At 39.5% G+C, this 20246-nt stretch overlaps 2 protein-coding genes across 2 annotated transcripts in view; one reads left to right on the top strand and one right to left on the bottom strand.

The window, feature by feature from the left end:
- Window positions 1–379: 379 nt before the first annotated feature.
- On the top strand, window positions 380–12229 carry NPAT (nuclear protein, ataxia-telangiectasia locus; the record flags this gene model as incomplete). The annotated part of the gene is made up of 11 exons (XM_009069392.1): window positions 380–461; window positions 1605–1677; window positions 2202–2323; window positions 2407–2494; window positions 3341–3437; window positions 3882–4013; window positions 4806–6500; window positions 7705–7820; window positions 7906–8014; window positions 8933–8990; window positions 11038–12229. Coding segments are annotated over 11 exons (3764 nt in total), but the record flags the coding sequence as incomplete, so codon positions are not given.
- A 2320-nt stretch (window positions 12230–14549) lies between these two features.
- The window catches only part of ACAT1 (acetyl-CoA acetyltransferase 1), a gene marked incomplete at its 5' end in the record, with an annotated part of 12005 nt that continues 6308 nt past the window's right edge, over window positions 14550–20246 (bottom strand). Inside the window, 6 exons of the mRNA XM_009069391.1 lie at window positions 14550–14912; window positions 16101–16258; window positions 16883–16947; window positions 17322–17435; window positions 18094–18189; window positions 18731–18881. Coding sequence (XP_009067639.1) covers window positions 14792–14912; window positions 16101–16258; window positions 16883–16947; window positions 17322–17435; window positions 18094–18189; window positions 18731–18881 — 705 coding nt within the window. The remainder of the gene's footprint in view (window positions 14913–16100; window positions 16259–16882; window positions 16948–17321; window positions 17436–18093; window positions 18190–18730; window positions 18882–20246) is intronic.

Raw genomic sequence — 20246 nt, 5'->3', positions numbered from 1 at the left:
CTCTTCCAACCTGGTTTGATTCTATGAGTGCCCAAAAGAGCAATGGCTCTTACATACCTCCTTGCTGATGTGAGGTCAGAGATCAGAAGTGCATTAATTTGTGATTATTCTGTCCCATGTTCTCACCCTCACCCAAAACACTTGTCTTGGCAGATGTAGATGATAAACATCACGTAGATGTTTATTTTGTGATACAGTTAAAAGGAATAGTTCTCATTTGCATGGTAGTACCAAATTATTTTGTATGAATTCCCAGGAGTTGATTGAAACATACTAAGTAATATGTAGATTTCTGTATTGCTCTAACAGTGTCACTGGAAAAGGTACTGGCATCATGATTTATTTTTTGTTGTTGTTTGTTTTTCCCTTTATTAAGCAGGAGGTTTCATACACATTCAAGTTCCAACATCGCAAGAACGAAAGCTCCATTCAAACTTGCTTTCTCCAGGAAGACGAAAAAGGTAACCATGGGTGTGGGTTTGATTTGGTTCTTTTAAGATTGTTTAGAAATTCTGCGCTGTTCTAACCTCTAGTGTAAATTTTCTTAAATGGTGGAGTGTTTCACATTTAAGATCCACTGAGGCTGGCCAGTGTGTGAACTTTCACAAAGGAAAGGAAAGTCAAAGAGCTTAACATTAGGCTGATAGGAGGCTGCTTGTGCTTCTTTATGTGGAGTCGGTGTATACACTAGTCCAGTATTAGACATAGCAAATAATTTTGGAGCTGAGACTTTGCCATCCTTCCAAAATATCCTTTTCAATTACAAAAATTCTTAGCATTGATAAAAATGTGCATTTATCTTAGTGAAACTGTTGGCTTCAGTAAATTTTGCCAGGAAAAAAAATTCATATTTGCACTAGAAGTAGTGCTAAAAACGGGGGTGGTTTGTTTTTTTTGTTTTTTTTGTTTTTTTTGGTTTTTTTTTTGAGTTAACTGGTCTTTGTGTTCCATTTATCTGTCCTTGTTCCTGACTAAATCCTAGTTGGTGGTTTTGCTTACTGCTTTTCTAGATGCTTACTAATTTATACCTTTTCTAAGTCCTTTCTATTCCTGCATGATTTTGTTTTTGTATATAAGTGGTTTTAGTGCTACTGCTGATTTAATGTTTGCAGAAGAGCCTACGCTGCGATCTCATATCAAACATTGCATTTCCTATCCATCATGTAAATTTTTAGGGAACCTAACATTTGTTTCCTTCTTTGGCCACAGCTGCTCCTTGAGAGGTCTTTGTTTTCAGTGGTAATGCCCAAAAAGTTTTTATGAGTGGCAGTTAATTAGGACCTGTACCACCACTGAAAGTAGCATGTAGAGGAGGGAAGGGGAAGTACTGAGTTGTGGGCATGGAATTCAATTTGCCATTGTGCTATTTACCCACAGTCTGTATATTTGTTTGTAACTTCTATGAAGTCGGACGCAATAGATGCATACGACATAATGAAACAGGTATTGGCTTTTATTGTATTCTCAATATGTAGTTCATTTTCTGGTGATTAAAAATCTCTTGTTTGCTAAGAAGGAAGAGAAACACTTGATTTACTGACCATTAGGTCTTTTGTTTGCAATGTTCTCGTAAAATGTATCATAAATTTTCTGGAACGTTACAGTGACTCTCAGAAGAGGAAAAGCATGGCAACATCTGGACCTCTTTCAGCAGCTAGAAGTTCTCAAGACTCTGAAGTAGTAGTAGAAAAAGAAAGTGAGCCCCTTGAAGACTTAATTGATGGTAACTTCCCAGTGAGTATATGTTTATGGAAGGTTTTTACATTTCGGAAACAAATTCAAACTAAAGAGAACTAGTCTTTTACATGTTGTTCATCTTGGGTATTTTAGAAACTACCTTTAGAAGATAAATGTATTGGTTTGTATTTGAACTAGCTCTTCAGTGTACTAAACTCATAAGGATGGCATCATTATGTAGAGTTTTGTTTTTCTTGATTAATTTGCTTTGCTAAGATACCTGTAAGTATCAGAATACAGTAAGTCTTTAGAGAACGGAAACTAGAAAGCACTATAAGCCTTGCTGTACTTTAGGAGAGTAGAAGTACAGGAATGTTTTGGGATGATTTTCATAGCTATGTCATGTGGTCACAGATTGGCTGTCTCTGTTAGAAAACTCTTCCCTGTTTGAATCGGGTTTTTTAATTGTTGGGGTGTTTTTTGGTTGGAAACTCATGCTTCTTTTCTAGTGATGATAAAAATAGAAGCCTGATCACTTTAAAACTGTTTTCCAGCAACTGGTTATTGAAAATGCGAGAGAAAAAATATTGAACAACAAATCTCTTCAGGAGAAGCTTGCTGAGAACATTAACAAATTCCTGGGCAGGTAATAAAAGGAGCCTCTAAACTTAATGTATATTCTTACCTGATTTATTTTTGAGTTCTGAACTAATGACTGATGTGTTCCAGTGATGCCAGCGTTGCGCACACCCCTAAACAGACAGACACTGGTCCCACGGAACAGGAGACTTCAATTGATGAAATCCTTGGACTTCAGGTAGGTGTTGCCCTATTCACATTTGTCTTAAGACAGCTTTCCTCTTCCTCTCCTTCCTTTTTATTTGTCTCTGTTTGCCAGTACAGCTTACCTGAAGTGGCTGAGACAAAATAATAAAGCATATCACATGGGATATCCACCCTTACAACCACCGTATTAAAGACTGTAGAGGGCTTAGAGGATCTCCAGGAAGTCAGGAGAAACTTTGTATTTAAACACTTGAGGATGTTCTTGAGTCCCCCACTAATTTTATTCCTGAGCTTCTACCAAACAAGTCAGCTCTAAACAGGGGCCTTGGAGCCCTGTCCCATGTAGCTCTGCCTTCCAACTGCCTTCCACAGAAAAGTTGTTGGAAGTTATATTACAGAACATGGAATGGATAAATGAAATAAAACTTCTCTTTGGTTAGTGTTGTCTTCTAGATGTATTCAAACCTAAGGAATTAGAGTTAATTTGGGTTGTTTTTTTTTAACCAGTGGTTGGCTAGGCATCATGGCATCCATGCCATCTGCTTAGGCATCCAGTGTAGCCCAGGACCGAGTCCTTATTGGTCAGTGCTGGTCATTATGTGGAGAATAATATGTATGTGCAGCATGTAATGCCTGACAGATGTTTGGATTGTGGGGGAACCTTATTTCTTAAACTTTGGTCACTAGTCGTTTTAACAGACATTAAATTTGTGGCAGAAGTGTTTCCAGCATTAGTCTTTATGTTTCTGTGCTGAGCAGAAGTAAGAGTTTTAAAAACAATCTGAAAAGAAAACACCTTTTTTTTTTTTTTTTTTTTTTCCTTTTTAAGTTATGGAAGTAACTGTCTAACAGTTCTGTTTATCTTGTCTTTTCTCAGGGTGAAATTCATATGTCAGAAGAGGCCATACAGGACATTCTAGAGCAGACAGAGTCAGATCCAGCTTTTCAGGCTCTCTTTGACTTGTTTGATTATGGTAGTGTACATTATACTGAGTTGTACTGTTACTTGAAAAAATTGTGAATGATGAGTTTTCCCAAGTCTTGCTTGACAAAGCAAGTAATTCAGCAGTCCTCTTGCAAGAGACATGGACTGCATGAATTGGTGTCCCTCAATTCAGAGTTAGATTCTTAGATACATTTATACATAAATACAGACTACAGCATGTTCCTGTGGTTTAATTCTGGGTTTGTGCTGGCTCAGTGATTGTTTTATTGCTGTTATTGTAGACTCTTCTGGTCTAAAGGATGAGAGTTGATACTTTTTTGGTGTTGTAAAGTTCTTCTATATGTCCATTCAGGGATATCTCCACATTAACTATAAGGAGATTTTTGTGCTATGGTTCGTTTAAAATGTAATAATCGCATTTGTGTGTAAAATGACATCTTTAACCATTCTTCATGTTTTATTTTGAAAATAGGAAAGAGCAAAGTGAACAAGACCTTACCTGCTGGTATTTCTGGTCAGAGTGGAGTAGAAAATGGAATTCTGGTGGGTGAAGATAGCCTGGAAACATTTGAGAGTTCTTTAGGAACAGAAGAAACTAGCAGATGTAGGTTCTTTATTTTTTCTTTAAGATTGCTTCTGGTCTGTTGAATTTTCATTGTGAAAATATTTTCAAACGGTTTGTACATTTCAAAATCTTTCTGTTCTCACTGCTGATATGCCATCTGACATTTACATTGCATGAGCATATGGATACACCTGGTCTGTTAGAAAGTTTCAGTCAATTAAAATTAACAGTAGTCCCTCAGTGTACTCACAGGCTGTACTTGATAAGCTCCTAAATGCAACCAAACTATTGGCAAATCTGTTTTCGCATTCAAAACAGAGATGCTTTGCAGTAGTCATTGTCTAACACATGAAGACAATATTTTTACATCTAACCATATAATCTTTTATCTCTATTCTGTAATGTATTGGTTAATTAATACATAGAAAGAGACTTACACTGGACAAAAGGTATGTTTAGTCTGTCTGCACCATTCTTAACAACAGTCTGTCAGGAGCAGATATTTAGTGAAAGTATATGAGCAATAGAGCCAAGGGGTCATTATCCTGACGTGATTTTTGCGCTTCTGGAAATCTGATTTGGTGTCCTGAGCTGTTCCCATGTTATGTGTACACTTCTTATTAATGTACAAACCAGTTTTCCAGATCAACTAATATATGTAACCATATCTTTTATGTGTTTTTCCACTCAGCATGAAAGTAAGGATGAGTAGCATTGTTCCCACTTAGTTTCATGTGAAACAGTTTTCCATTGAACCGTTGTTTCTTAAAACACTGTAAAAGAATCACCTGTTCTAATAATTATGGAACTAATTTATTCTCTGTTTTACAGGTGATAATTCTAGAGAATCAGTGTCCTGTAAAGATTTCCAGTTGGGAGAAGCATCGTGTGCTGTGAAGACCAGCATTAATGATGATGATACAGCTAAGAAAAATACAACCAGTGAAGAACTGCATCAAAACTGTAGGCCAAGGACGCAGGCTGAAGTACTTAAAACCATTACCCCTGAACATATTGGAGAGCTTGAAATTGCTTTGGACTCCGTGCCTGGTTTGACTGAAGCTAACAAGGCACAGAGTTCTGATAGCAAATGTAATGAGCACCATGGAGACACTTATGTTACAAATGAGTCATCTACGTTAGTATCTGAAAGTGAGAGCCCTATGGAAATTGAAAAAGGAGCACCAAGTCATAGTGCTCAGGGTAGTTCTAATTTAGAATATGTTCCTTCTGGTAGTCCACAGATTTCTTTGATTTCATTGGCAGAAGGCACTGCAGCCACTGAAAACAAAAGTCATGCTGGAAGTAAGTGTCAGTTATCACCAGATACATCACTATCTGAAAAAACACTTTCTGGAAGCCCTTCTGATGGGAGCCCTGGCCACAGTGTACTGCTGGGAAAAAATAGTTCACCCATTTCTAGCCCATCAGCAGATGCAGAAAAAGAACAGGCTGTAACAAACGAGACAGCTGCACTACCTGGTGCTTTACAGGAGAGCTCTAGTCACCACTCTGACCATCAGGACCAGAGCACACAGTCAGACTGTGCTGCAGGATCTGCAGTGGAGATTTCAGATCTTGACAAAACGGAGTTGCAGCTTGAAGTTGTTGATACTTCTAACAAAACTTATTCAAATGATCAACATACACTTGATAAGCCTAGTAAGAAAGATTTTAACCTTCCTTCAGGACTGTCAAACTCGGTGGGAACGCAAGGGGAAATGCAAGAACCTTCATCTTCTACAAAAGTAGATGCTGATAATTTATATTTCTCTTCTGGTGATAGTGCATGTACAAAGATTCCTGTAGTATCCACTGAAAATAATCTTACTACCTCTGAAATATGCCACTCTCCTCTCCCAGAGTCTGCATCCTCAACAGACGAGTCAGGTGCTGAGGCCAAAAGTATAAGCAGTGTGTCTTCTAGTAGTCAGCCAATGGATGTTGATCCTTCTAATATAATGTCCCTCAAGATCATCATCAGCGATGATCCATTTATTTCATCAGACACGGAGTTAAACAGTGCTGTTACCAGCATCACAGGAGAAAACTTGCCTACTATAATATTGTCATCTCCAGGCAAATCCCCAACCAAAACTGCAGGCCTGTCCAAATGTCTGACTTCAGAAGAAACAGAAAAAAACGTGGACTCAGCTTTGGCAGAGCAGAATCTCCTTGTGCTTAGACCTAAGGATCCTGTGGTCACCTCAGTTAACACTCAGAACGAGGACTGCGCGGGTTTTTCAGTTGCGGGTCCGACTAATCTCTCCAGCGAAGGGGGATTTATACAGCTGATGCCAGCAGCAAGCACAGGTTTTGGGAATTCAAGCAACCTTTATATAGCCACCTGTATGACTGATCCAGCAGCCTTGGGCACAGCTGTAGCACCATCAAATGTAGTTGTACTGCCTGGCAACTCTATGCCACTCGCTTCCCAAGCTCCAGCTGTACAGCCGTTACGGACTCCTCCTAGATCCAGCAATACATTTCCAGCAAACCAGACCATCCCCCCAAACTTCCCACAGGGTAATCTCATTATTAGAAAATTACTGAAAATGTGGGGTTGATACAATGGTTTTGTTCTCTTTTTTTTCCCTTTTTGTCTTAGCACATTAAAAGTAAACAATTTTTAAACTGCTCAGTCTGCCCCTTGAAACTACTTTTTTTTTCAGTTTTTTCAGTGTATGAAATAAAAACCTACCAAAAGTCATTGACCAGGCTGCTCTGAAAAAAAAACCTCTAATATTTCAGAAGCTTAAATTAGATATTTTTAGCAGTGAGAAATTTAGAAATGATTCCATTGTTCTGGCTTTTTGTTTTAATAAGATTCCTGTTATAAATGTTGCAGGTATCAATATTCAGTTTGAATGGCTGAGTAGGTGTAGCTAGTCCTTCTCAGATGACTTCCTTGGTTTTGTTTTGTTTTGCAAAACCCTAGTCTACATTCAAAGTACATTTGGGTAAATATGGAAGTATAACATTATTTATTTCTGTTATGTAAAATCTTCTAGTACAAGTATTTTTATTACTACAGCAGTAAAAATTTTGAGTGCTTCTTCAAATATTAAACCTAACTATAAATCAGCTGTAATCAACACATTTTGTTTCCAGAACTAAAATCTTGTTGCAGTTCTGGTTGAATTTCTGTGTGTAGTGATTTCATTGTGGTCAGAAGCCAATACAGCTGTGTGGGCAACATCTTGGAGTGCTGACCTTTTCTGCCATTAGGGTTTCTTTATGCAACTGTTACATTCACTGTTTTTTCACAGAGAGAGAAAAACAGGTGTTTTTCACTTTTGAAAAATTGTCTTCCACTTTTCAGTTAGTATTCTGTGATGGTTTCCCTGTGTTATAATTCCTGTATGTCTGGCAGCTGAGTGAGCTGTTCAGTGTTACTTTTACTGGTTTTTATAAGTCACTTTAATTAAAAGTTTAAGCCTTAAGATAGGTTTATTATATTTCAAGCTGAATTTTGAACTGTTTCTTAAAAAGGAAAACAGACTTTAGGTAAAGAATTCAATGTAGGTTAAAAATAATACTGACACTTATGTTTTCTAGTAGCAAAAATATAGCCAGGACAGAGGTGTTTCTAAGAAGCTGAAGCTCTTCTTCCCGTGGGTTTGACCACACAAAGTTTTAAGAAACCCTGTCTTGAAGCTTTTCTTTTCGCTAAAATATTGTTAATTTCTGTACAATTTTAACACTTTGATTTTTTTTATTTTTTTTTTAGGTTCTGCCATTATAATTACATCTCCAGTGCAACCAGTTTTGCAAGGAATGGTGGGAATGATACCTCTCTCAGTAGTAGGACAAAATGGAAATGCATTCTCAGCACCTGCCTGCCAGGTAGCACCTCACAAGATTTTCAGGGTTAAAGCTGAAGTGATGAGTCTTTTGGCAAATTGTAGTCCAATATTTTTATTCTTTCAAGGTTCTGCATATGCCTGTGGCTAACCCAGTGTGCAATGGAGGTGTCCCAAAACTTCCCATCCCTCCCAAATCACAGAAGATTCCTGGAGCAAGAAACAGGACTAATGCAGGTACCTACTTGAGAAGGGCAGAAGGAAAGGGAGAGGGTTCTAGAGACAAGTTTTATAAATACCTCTGCTTCTCTGCCAGGCAACTGCTGGGATGGCTTTGAGAGAGGCCTGTACCTGCAGTCAGTGACTGTGTTTGCTCAGTTTACAGAGTCCTTCCAGCATATCACGTAATTCCAGATGTGGGATCAGGCTTATTTCCAAAATTGAACGCTTTGAGGCTCTAATGCAGTTTTAAAACTTTTCTTTACATTTCTGTTTATTTTTCATTAAGGAAAATATTTATTAGAAGTGTTGCATTTTTATACAAAAAGACTCACTGTCTGTTTTCATTTTGCCATTTTAGGTGTATGTTTCTGTGTATGTTTCATTGAGACATTGCTGCCTTGAACAGTTCATTGTAACAAGACTGAGTTCAGTTCATTTCCCAGTGTTGGGAAGGGATAAAGAAAAATTGAAAACAGAGAAGCTGAGTTATAAGGGCAACTTGTGCTTTAGCCTGTCTGCTTTTTGAAAAAGAGTAGGCTTATGCATAAAAATGGAAACAGAATGAAACTGTGAATTAAGAAGAAAACTAGGATTGCATAGTTAGTTTGCATTCTGGTTTGTTGATGGATAACTGAGAGCTCCCTGTGGTTATTTCCCTTCTACCTGGAAATCTCCACTGTGCATTTGTAAGTGCAGCATAGCTGGTATTTCTTGCCAGGCCTACATATTCTGTAAGTGCAGACAGCAAGCTTCTCATTCATACCTTGTTGGTGAATTTTGCTGATCTGTAAACTCTAAAGTTGCAAAAATATTGCAGTTTTGTTGCTGGGTTTTTCTTTTTTGGTCCTCTGTCAGATGAAGTGCCATTGCACTAACTGTGAAATTATTTACTGGGAATATTGTCATTCATTAATACCTCATCTGTTGTTCCAGGAAAACTGGTACCAAGTGTTGCTGAGCCTTTGAACCACACAAATTCTCGATCACAGAGGTCAGTAGTGCTAGATATTCAAACATGCTTTCTTTGTCCTGCCATGAATTTCTTCATTCAGCATTGGTGGAGAGGAGAGCAGCTGTTTTTTAACAGTGGCATAAGCAGTACCCTCTTTCGTCCTGCCTGTCTGCTGGGAGTGTTGGTACAGATCTGTACTGGTGCTGCTACAGCCTGTGCTAGAATTTTGCTGTTACAGTTCCTGTGTTAATTTTGTATTGCTGTGTTTATTTTCTACTGTCTCTGTAGTAAAATAAAAATTGAGTGGAGTCCAAGTTAGGAGAAATTAGATTTACCGGGAGACTTCAGTGACTAAAACCTTTGGATTTTCTTTTCAAATGAGTGGTAACCATGGTTTTGTAGTGTAGCCTCACTGCCTTTACCATTCTCTGACCCAAATCCAGTAGAGTTTATTAGATTGAGTTCTGCATCTGTGTTTCAGCTGTGTGGATTAGAACACTTTAGAAAGTGGAAACTGAGAGCAGAGATGGCGAGGACAGCAGCACACTAACTTTGTACTGAGGAATATCACTTAATTGCTAGTAGGGGTAGGTACTAGTTTTCTGTTGGGCAAGTGAGAGAAGAGAGCAAGGCTTCAGCAGTAACTCTCCTTATCGTTAATGGACTTCAGAAACAAAAAGATGTTGGAATCAGCAAAAGAGTGTAGGAAGAGGTAAGTTCAATCTTAATATTAGAGGTGAAATGTTCTCTTATTGTAAAAATGAGACATACTTTTAAAAAAAACCCTGCCTATTCAGAACTCAGTAAAAATGTTGGTAAAGTAGAGGAGAACAGGAGCAATAAAGTCAACTTATTAAAAACCCCAACCATATACCAAGGTGTACAGTATACATGCAAAATGTAGTTATTTTTTTTAAAGCCACAGAAGCAAGATTTTGCCTAATTTCACTTCGATAATTGAGCTTTCTTTTAACTTTAATTGATCTCTAGACATATGTTCTGCATATCAAAGAGAGCAAAACGTTCCTGTAAAGAGATGTCATTTCTCTTCTCTACCCTCTGTCTCAAATGTCAGGGAAATAAAACAAGCTGCTGCCACCCATACCTTCTTTACCATCCCAAAGGTACCAAAGTTACCATCCCAAAATTAATTTGGCTTTTCCCCTTGGAAATCATATAAAGGCTTGTCTGCATGGGGAGAGTCTTAGTAGCATAGATGAATGATGCCGAAGCTTCTCTTGGAAATGCAGCATAGTCCAGCCAGAGGGCACAGCCATAACAGTGGTGTGAGCTGACAGAGCGAAACATTTTTGATATGTTCACAGTGCAGTGGTGACTTTTTCACTTGAATGTGACTGGTTGTCAGGTGGAGATCAAGCCCCAGAGAGTTTATGTTGTTGTCCAGATACCCACTGGAAGTTTTTTGTCTTGCTCTGTATCGTGTAACCCACAGCAGATGCACAGTGGAGAGTACAAGGCACAGGCATGATGGCATTGCTCAGAATACTCTGTCAGCTTCTTAGCAGTTTGGGCTCCAAGGACTTCCATAAGTAGTGTCCTAGGATAGATTGACTGTCCTCTCATGAATGCATTCAGTTTCTTTTTAAGTCAAGTAAACTACTAGCATCCACAAATGTCTTACGGTAAAAGAGTTCCCAGGGTTAATTACATGCAGCGCCCAGAGCTCCTTGTTTGTCTTTAACCTGATGCTAGTTTTACTTGATGCCCCTAGTTTTTTGATTGGGAAGATACAGCAAATAGTTGTCTTTTTGTGGGCTTTTTTTCACAGAGTTCTGCTGCATTTCCCCTCAGTCATCTCTTTTTCCAGGCTGAAGAGCTCCAGTCTACCTATTGTTCTGTGTACCGACTCTGTTTCATGCCTTTTTGTCAACCTTTTTGTCATTCTCTGAGCTTTCTGCAGTTGCCATCCCTTACTCCTGGTCTTTCCTTGTTGATACTTATATTTAAGAACAGAGAGAGCTTTAAATGGGTATTTTGAGAGGTGGGTGGGCACTTCCAGCCAGCTGAAATGAACTTGCCTAGTGAGACTGAGTGTGTTGATGAAGTATTTTCATCTCATTTTCAGGACTGGAAACTCAGACAAGCTTACCATTGCAGAACTAGGAAGGAAAGTGGAGGAGAACTTACCTATTGCACCAGCAGAGAGCACAAGCTCAAATTCAAGACAGAATGAAAGTCACAGGAGAGTGCTTTGTTTTGATAACGTTCTACCTGCTCCAGGAGGAAACACCCAAACTCAGACTGCTAAGAGTTCATCTCAGAAAGAAAGAAACGAAAATACTTTATTTGCTGTTGACTCTGCATCCTCCTCTGCTAAGGCACAGGTAGCAAAGAGAGAGAAGGATAAAACATTGCCCAGAATCCTGTGCAAGCCAGAAGTTGGTAGCAACAGAAACACTTCTGCAAAGGAGCCACAGCCCGAGCGGAAGGTGGTGACTGCAGGGCTTCCCTCAGATCCCTTCCACAAGGCTACAGCAAATAAAGAAAACGAACTGAGAAGGGACACCGATGAAAAGCAGAAGAACCAGGATGGTGCCAAACTCTCCAACGGCCAACAGAGCGTTGGCCTATGGAACGAGAAGACAGTGGCCTCAGTGCAGGAGCTGAACAAAAAGCAGGGCCCACTGTCGAACGGGACTGGCAGTGGCAAATCGGCAGTGTCCGTCTCTCTGTCCTCGAAGGAGCCGAAGCGAGAACCAGCTAAGGGTTCCAACCAAGGCCTTTGTCTGTCAAGTCCATTCAGTAAACAGTGTATGGAAATGTTGCAGGATATTCAGTGGCAAAGCCCAACGGGTAAAACAGCTGAAAACGGCGAGTTGCCAGTCCCGCGTACGCCGTCCGGAGTTGGGGACAGGCACACGGACGACACTGCGGATAGCGTACGGACACCGACCTGTCGGCGCTTCAACGAGGACAGCACCACCCCCAGAATCATGGTGCCCCCTGCTACCCCCGACCTGCCTGCCTGCAGCCCGGCCAGCGAGACGGGCAGCGAGAACAGCGTCAGCATGGCTGCACACACGCTGATGATCCTGTCGCGCGCAGCCATCGCAAGGACTAGCACTGCCACCCCCCTGAAGGACAACACTCAGCAGTTCAGATCCTTACGGAGCTCGGTGAAGAAAAGGAAACTAGAAGATTTAAGTGAGGGTGAGAGAAATGCTCGTTCTGCAAATAGGAAAGAGCTTCAAAGTTCTCCAACACCATCAAAAAAGAAGAAAATAAAGGCAAGTACAAGCATTTCCTTCACTATTTAAAATTCTAAATATATCTTAGAGATATCTATATACTATTTTTAGTGGGATGGTTCAGAGGTGCTGATGCAAATCCCTCACCTCCTGTTTATATTGTGTGTTTTTCTAACTTTGCCTACTCTGAACAATTTTCTGAAGATTAGTCTTCAGATACACACAACTCTCACTGACTCTTTAAAATACATACCTATGAAAACTAAATTATTTCTCCTAAAATGGGAACGAGTTTCTAAATTCTAACTTCAAACTAAGTTTCTAGGTGGAGTGTAGGAATTAGGCCAAATTCAAAAGTAGGCCGTATTAGAAGCTGGGCTGCTCTTGCATCATCACCATGAGTAGGAATCCTCATTTTGTGTATTGCCAGTCACTAAGTCTGCAGCACTGTGCCTTTGACTTGAGGGTTTAAGGGCAGATAGCAAAGGTGTGAGACACAAAAAGGTGATGTATGTAGGTAACTTGAAAAAGAGACACAGTGTAACTTGGTAAATCCTCATCCTTAGTTCTAGGATACTCCTGAAATACTGTGACTGAGAAACACTGTTCTCACACTGAGTCCATGCCCAGAGCAGAGGGGCTGTGCAGGGCTCAGTCTGGGTGAGCTCCTGGTGAGGCTGAGAGCTCAGCAGGAGTGACTGTACCACTCATACCAGGGAGGCACACGTGTGTGTGAGTTCTGGGTGAGCTTTGTGCACCTGTGTTTACCAGGTAGATGGAAGGTGAGGAGGAAAGGAATGGAATGGATTCTCCAGTACCCCCAGGTTCTTAGTATTTAACACAGCTGTTACTTCCCTCTCCTCCAGAAAAAGAAGCTGCCATATGGATGTGGACAAGTTCTTGTTGTCTTTGCATTATGATGAATGAACAAAAAGAAGTTGAACTGGGACTGTCTGAAGCTCCGTGGTGTGATGCAGAGGTTTTGCATGGGAAGAAAAGTTAACTCTAAAGGGCAAGTTGCACTTTCAGTGCACTGAAGTTTCACTTTATAGCAAAGTTGTGCTGTTTCTGAAGCAGGTTGCTAAGTGTAAATATCACTGAGTCGGTATATGTTTATTTTTGAAAAAGCACTTGCATAATTACAGAGCCATTTAATTTGCAAAGTTGTAAATTTGTGTAAATGACGTGTAAGAAAGGTTGTATGTACATCATGTTGTCTGTTCTGCTGCATTCTGTAACTGAGCTGCTCAGCCAGTCTGTGAAAAGGAGGTGAGCTGGAAGGCAGTTTGTCACTTGCCATTCTGAGGCACGGCAGCTAGCTTGGCCAATCCATGGTCTTGCTGAATCCAGAAGGGACTTACCCTTCAGCTGTAACTGGCTTGGACTAACACTCCATAACTGTCAAACCCATGTTGTAAGGCTTTGAATGACTTACCAGAAATACCAGTAGCTAAACATAAGGCCAGTAAAACCTCAAAAAACATTTCTCAGCTAATGAAGCTTTTCCTGGCCACTCATTCAGACAAGAACTGTCATTTGGATAGGCCTCGTATGTTTACAGTATTTGATGCAGAGATGTTGTTTGAATGCAAAAGCTGTTTTCAAACAATGTATTTTGTGTGAGGTCACACCCCAGTGTGACACTTAACAATTACAGCATATTCTGTTGAAAAAGTCAATTCTTTATCTGTCATTTGTACTGCTGAGAAGTTTGTTACTATCACAGTTGTAGCCAGATGTGGAAAAATTTGCATTTGATGTTTCTGTTTAATGTTAGAGGCTGTCAGCTATTACACAGACTCTCTTGGAAGTGGGGGCAGAAGCTCAGCCTACATTTTACTACTAACTAGCATGGGTGAAAATGAGCACACCTTGCTCCAAAACTGCAGAATTTTCTCTTCTGGTACTTTTTTCTCAAATTCTTGAGGTCTTAAAAAAAAATTGCAAGTTTTCTTGTAAGAGATCTGTACAGCAACAGGGCAATGTTTCAGATAGAATACAAGGATTCCTAAGGAACCAATATTATGCAGTAGATGTTTATATTAAACCCATCCAGTAACTAAATACTGCATAGCATTTACACCTTGAATAAATATTTTTGTTTTATTAAAAAGTTGTGTGTCTTGCTAAAATTTTTAAGTTCATGAAGTAGCTTTCAGTTCCTGTTAAAATTAGTGTCAAATTTGCATTTGGGCTGAGTTCAATGTACCTGATGGTAGAAAACCCAACTTTTGATTTAGTTATTTTTTCCATGAAAATCACTGAGTAGTTAGGAAAATTAAGCAACAAAACTGTAAGAAAGTAGCTGTTTCTAGTAGCAGCACTCTGAGTTACCAAGAGGATTCCTTTTCAGGGGCCTATGAGAAACAAGATGTGACAGAGGAGCCACAGTTAACATTCTTTATTGTCAGGCCTCAAGACATAATTTGACATTCTTTAGTTGTACTGTATAAAAACTTGCACTGGTAAGTAATAAAAGCACAGGTGTCTGTATCAGTAATCAATGATGCTTTCAGAAATCTCAGAATAGCAGTTACAGAATTCATCCACTGATTGATAAATAAGGGGTAACAGCTACCACACATGATTTTGATCGGAGCACGTTTCAGGCTGTTTCTGATGCTACTTGGGCTACAGCTTCTGTATCAGGATTGCAGAAGCACCTCCTCCTCCATTGCAAATTCCTGCCAGACCATACTGTCCTTGTTTCAGTGCATGGGCCATGTGAACAACAATTCTTGCTCCAGACATTCTGAATACAGGAGAAAGCAAAGTGTAGAGCTTAGTTTGAAGGAAATTCTTACTTTGACCCATGCTAGACAGTTGGCAGAACACAGTACCAACAGTGACCAAACAAACCTTTTTGTCTACAGTTGTATACAATACAGATTATTCCTCTCTATCTACAGTAGTTAACAAAACAAAGATACAGACAAAAATTCCATGTTACTTCTGGCAAAACGAATCACCTCTATGCTAGTCTGTATATTCTTAAGTATCTCTACATGTAGCAAAGCTCTTTCAAAGAAGATTAAAACAAATCTACCATAATCAAATTGATATTAATGATTAATTTCAAACAATTTCTTACTTGCTTAAAACTTGCTGCACTGCAGCCTCATATGCAAACCCAGGCATTTAAATTCTGTCATGAGACTGTTGATATTAACTTTAAAGACAATTTTGAGACAAATTAACTTTTAAGACAAAAGACAGTGATTGCCTTATCAGAAGCAGTTGATACTGCAAAGGAGATGTCAGCATGTCCTGCAGGATTATGCTTTTTATGAACCATGAAGTACTTCTACTTGCTCCTCATGTACAACGTGGTTATTTCACATCTGTGCTGGACTTTGCAGCATGCTCAGTCTTGGGAAGATTAAGGGGATATATTTAAGTGACAGTGGTTGGGGAACACAGCAGGTAATCGACTCCTCTAACCAGAAGACACAGCTTCAAACTAGACCCACCAGCATCCCCCAGGCTGTCCCTGCCTGCTTGGAGACGCCTGGATTTGCTGCCAAAAATGCTTTGACAGGACCTGGAATTTCACTTTGCTCATGCAAGGAAAATAAAAGTCCCTGGACCATATCCTTTGCTATTTTCAGGTTAGTTTAGCTGTAAGTTTTATTAGATTAACTACTTGATCAATTACTGTTGTCTATTATACTATATGTGAATAGTGATTTGGTTCTGTACTTCATAAACAGACACAGCTATGGTAACAAGCTCTTTATACAAAGTAGGACATAACTTACTGTGAAGAGCAAAATGCTCTTCTCAAGATACCTTCAAATTTACTTCACGTGCCTGAACTAACTACATACTTGATAACATATTTTTTCACCCTTCCTAGTTCCATTAAATTTGAGAGTGTTGGCAATTTGTCTAGAAAACAATGCCCCTGTGCAGAACAAAAGCCAGTGCTTATTTTACTTACCCTATTGGGTGTCCAAGAGACACAGCACCTCCATTAATATTTACTTTTTGTGGATCAATTCCCAGCATTTTGATATTGGCCAGCACCACAACGCTGAATGCTTCATTAATTTCCCACATGGCAATATCTTCCTTTTTCAGACCTGCTTCATTCAGAATCTAGAAAAAATAATACAAATGATAATTACTGCTATGACAAAATTAGGAAGCTAATTACAGAAATAATCTATTTTGAAGTCAGTGACTCAGGCTGCCCAGAGTCTGATGCAAATTCACATCCTGGAACCTCTTTGTCAGGTGGGAAAAAGTAAAACCGAGGGCCTGATGCACAAACTTGAGTTTTCACAAAAGAAGGAAGAGCAGCCTATGCCAAGGATCCGTTTCCATCACACTAAGGCTGCTGCTAGAGTACCTACGTGTAAACTGCCACAGTGTTGCCTCACACCATATGCTTCAGTTCCTTTTTGAATGAATCTATCCTTGTACAGCCACATTTATTTTGCCCTTTAGCCACGGAGCTGCAAAGCTTCAACAGTGTAAACAAGCTCCAAGTTGGTAAAAGCAGTGTTAAACAATACTCCCTTTCAAGATAGGTGTGAGACATTTGTTACCCTGAAGATCTGCATTCTAGCCTTGATCCTCTGAAAAGCGCATGTTCTTTGTGTTTGTGTACATGACTGTAATTTCCAGCCTAATTGCAGGAAGATCCACTGAGGGATGAACCAACAATGCAGTGCTAGGGAAGTTTGTTGGTTTTCAAAAACAACTCAGTTTTATTCCTACCTTGGGAACAGCATATGCAGGTGCAATTGGGAAGTCAATAGGATCAACAGCAGCATCTGCAAAAGCTGTAAGAAAATCCAACAACACAGAAGCTGTTTAAAGACCTTTTGTTTTTACCATACATGATTTTCTTTCATACAAGCAGCAAACCCAGCCAAGACAGAAAATCTCTGACGATAACGGTCCATGAAATAAATGCATCTAAAATGCAGTGCCGTAAGTGAGCCAGACAATAATGCTTTCAGAGTTTTCATATTATTACATACAGAAAATTCTGTTTATGATCAAAAACCTGCTGGTACAACACTTGAGATTTCAAGGACTGTACTGAGAAGATGCAGCTGTGACATCATCGGTGTCAGATAACCACCCAACCAGGATTCCCAGTCTGAGAGCACACGGTGGGAGTATTTTCCAGGGCCATACCCACAGATCATACCTACTATCCGTGCCAATGGTTTGACTTTCAGTCTCTTGGCTGCCTCTGTAGTCATCAGCACCAAAGCAGCTGCTCCATCATTCAGGGTACTGGCATTAGCAGCTGTAACTGTCCCTAAGAAAGGGAAAGCATTGTTTAAACAGAAGGAAAAGCAGGATGCAATACAGCTCACACATACCCTATAAAGGACTGGTTTTCCCTTGGTTTGTTGAACACAAGGTCTCAAAAGTATGGTGATACCTGCTGCACTGAGTTAACTAAAAATGAGTTGCCTTTTTTTAAAATCAGTTTGATTAAACAAGCACAATTACAGTTATCTGTAACTTTATCCAAGTGCCAGTTTAGATCATGCCTTCCACAGCATTGCTGGCATTAAATTCCAGCTTAGAAAGGGCTGGGAATGAGGGACAACTTTGATTTAGCCAGAAAGGTTTATGACTTACAGATTCAGGGAAGCAACAGGCAACTCCCACTGAAACAAGAGCTTACACGTGGCAGAGACCAAGGCAACAGCTACATTGAAACTAATCTGTTTTCATTCTTTTTAAAGCAAATATCCAAACGAGAGGTTTTTCACTGGCTTAAGGTGCTTGGACCATCTTTGAATCCAAGCCAGCTCATGCTGCTGTGCATTACTCTGCTTTAGCTGAGCAGACACTTAAAAGTTAAGGGACTTAAAAGCTGGGTGTTCAAACTCTTGTGAACAGCACTCTTCCTTGTAACAAAGTATCCTTGCAGGTGGCAGAAAATCAGTTAATGTAAAAATATTTACCGTTTTCTTTTTGGAAAACAGTTTTCAGCTTTGGAACTTTACTGAAATCCACACGTTTGTATTCTTCATCTTCTGTCACTTCTGTATCTGGCTTTCCTGAAATTCAGATTGCGTTCAGTATGTTGTAGAACACTCCATTCCTAAGACATTCTAACACAGCATTTGATAAATGCTGCCTTATTTAAACAATTTATTTCAGTAAAGAAAATCTAAATGTGTGTAAAATGCAAGCTGAAACAAGGGCTTAGGAAAACTTAATCAAATTTATTGATTTATAAATCCAAATTTATAAATCCATTTATAGTTCCCAGCAGCTGAACAAAAGGGACAAAGAACGTATCTTTCAGACAGATTAAAACACAGATGTCCTTAAGCCATAAAGCCAAATTCAGTATCTAGTCTTCCACTTACACAAAAAAGGAAGAAGAGATGGTATGTAACATTAGAGAAAAAAGAAAACCCAAACTCCAGATCACAGGTCACTAACTGCTGTTCACCATGAACTCTGTGAAACAAAATTTTTAGTACACCCAAAATTCATGTTCCTGATCTCCATGTTTAAACAATACAGTTTGCACTGAACAGTGCTGGAGCTTTCCATGAGAAACACAGTTCATCTCATCACACTTTTCCATACCTTTCTTTGAAATAGTGACAGGAACTATTTCATTTTTCAACACCCCTGAGTCCCAGGCTGTTTTGCTCTTGGTGTAAGAGCCTATGGCATAAGTGTCTTGTTCCTCCCGTGAAATAGTGAGCTTCTTGGCAGTGTTCTCAGCACAGTTGCCCTTGGAGAAAACCAGGTGTGTTAGGTTTGGTGTTTCTGAAGATGTGAAATACAAATATAGCTGAAATTAAACCTCAACCAGCAGATTTCCAGAATTGATTGTGACAAGTATTTCAGGTCCATTTCTAATTTGCACAGTCATGATCAAACAGTAACTTTTGGTTTTGAAATACCATCTTCAGATTTAGCAAATGTTTTCTGGATCCAGATCAACAAAGCCAGAAAGGAACTTTCCTGAGAAGGCTTTAAGTTAAAGAACTGCATGCAAAAGTAAGTTTTAAAGTCCTTAGGGCTGACATCTGGATACTCATTTAGTCAGCTTGAAAGATTTGCCCTAAACACGTTTTGTTCCACCTCTCATTTCTTTAGACAGCTCAGTGAATCAGCACAAAACCCTTCAGTACTGTTCATGTCCCAAGCAAATCCACTTCCACGGAATTAAGGAATTTAAAGTCTTCACAGCACTAGCAACTTAAATCTATTACCAAAACACAGGCAAGGGTGAGTTCCTGAAGCCATCCTATGGACCCTCCTGTATTCTCACACAGACTGCTAAGGCTTTCCAAACAACCTACAGCTGCTATAATGGAGACAGAATGTTCCGAAATACTGTCCCAATCTGTTAAAACCTGATGTATTAAAACAACTCCTGGAGTTTTGCCTCACATATGGGAACTAGCAAAGCCACCATTTATATTCCTATAGAAGTCCTCACAATCAAAATCCATTTTAACTGAAATGTGGGAACAAATTTCAACCAAGAAAGTGTGTGCTATAGTGCAGAAAGAAGAAACCACACACCGAGCAATGAGGTCTGTATCAAACCTATGGAGCACAGTAAAATATTCTTCATAACATGTTTTCTTGTACCCCAGCAAGAACACTAACTGATCAATCAATAATGCCCTACAGTTGTGAATTACCACAGGTAAAGGTCAGAAATATTCAAAAGCTGAAGGTAATCATTCCCTTTTCAAACTGTTCTTCCCTGATGCTTGTTCTTGACTATCTTCATATCAGTTATTTTCCAAACCCATCCTAGGTTTGCACTTGCTTGTCCAATTTAAGTTACCACACTGATGAGCAAGCACATCAGCTGACTCAAACCTTCCCACAGAAGATATGAGATATGTGCATTGGGGGAGGGAAAAAACATGAGCCTGCTGAGCCATTCAGAGCAGGTACCCTCAGAGACATCAATAACTTGGCTGCTCCCTCCCACAGGAGAGCAACAGCAATCCAGCAGCAGCTGAATTATCTTCTTGTAATCCCTGCTCCAGGCTATTCAGACTTCAGCCAGAGACAGGTAAATATTAGCACACAGTTTACTGATCTGTTTTGATCTAGCTCTTCCATTGCAGTTACT

Source organism: Acanthisitta chloris, unplaced genomic scaffold (genome assembly GCF_000695815.1).
Source record: "Acanthisitta chloris isolate BGI_N310 unplaced genomic scaffold, ASM69581v1 scaffold37372, whole genome shotgun sequence".
NCBI classification, from domain to species: Eukaryota; Metazoa; Chordata; class Aves; order Passeriformes; family Acanthisittidae; genus Acanthisitta; species Acanthisitta chloris.
Note: the sequence above shows the minus strand (reverse complement) of the source record. Positions and strands in the feature narration are given on the sequence as shown.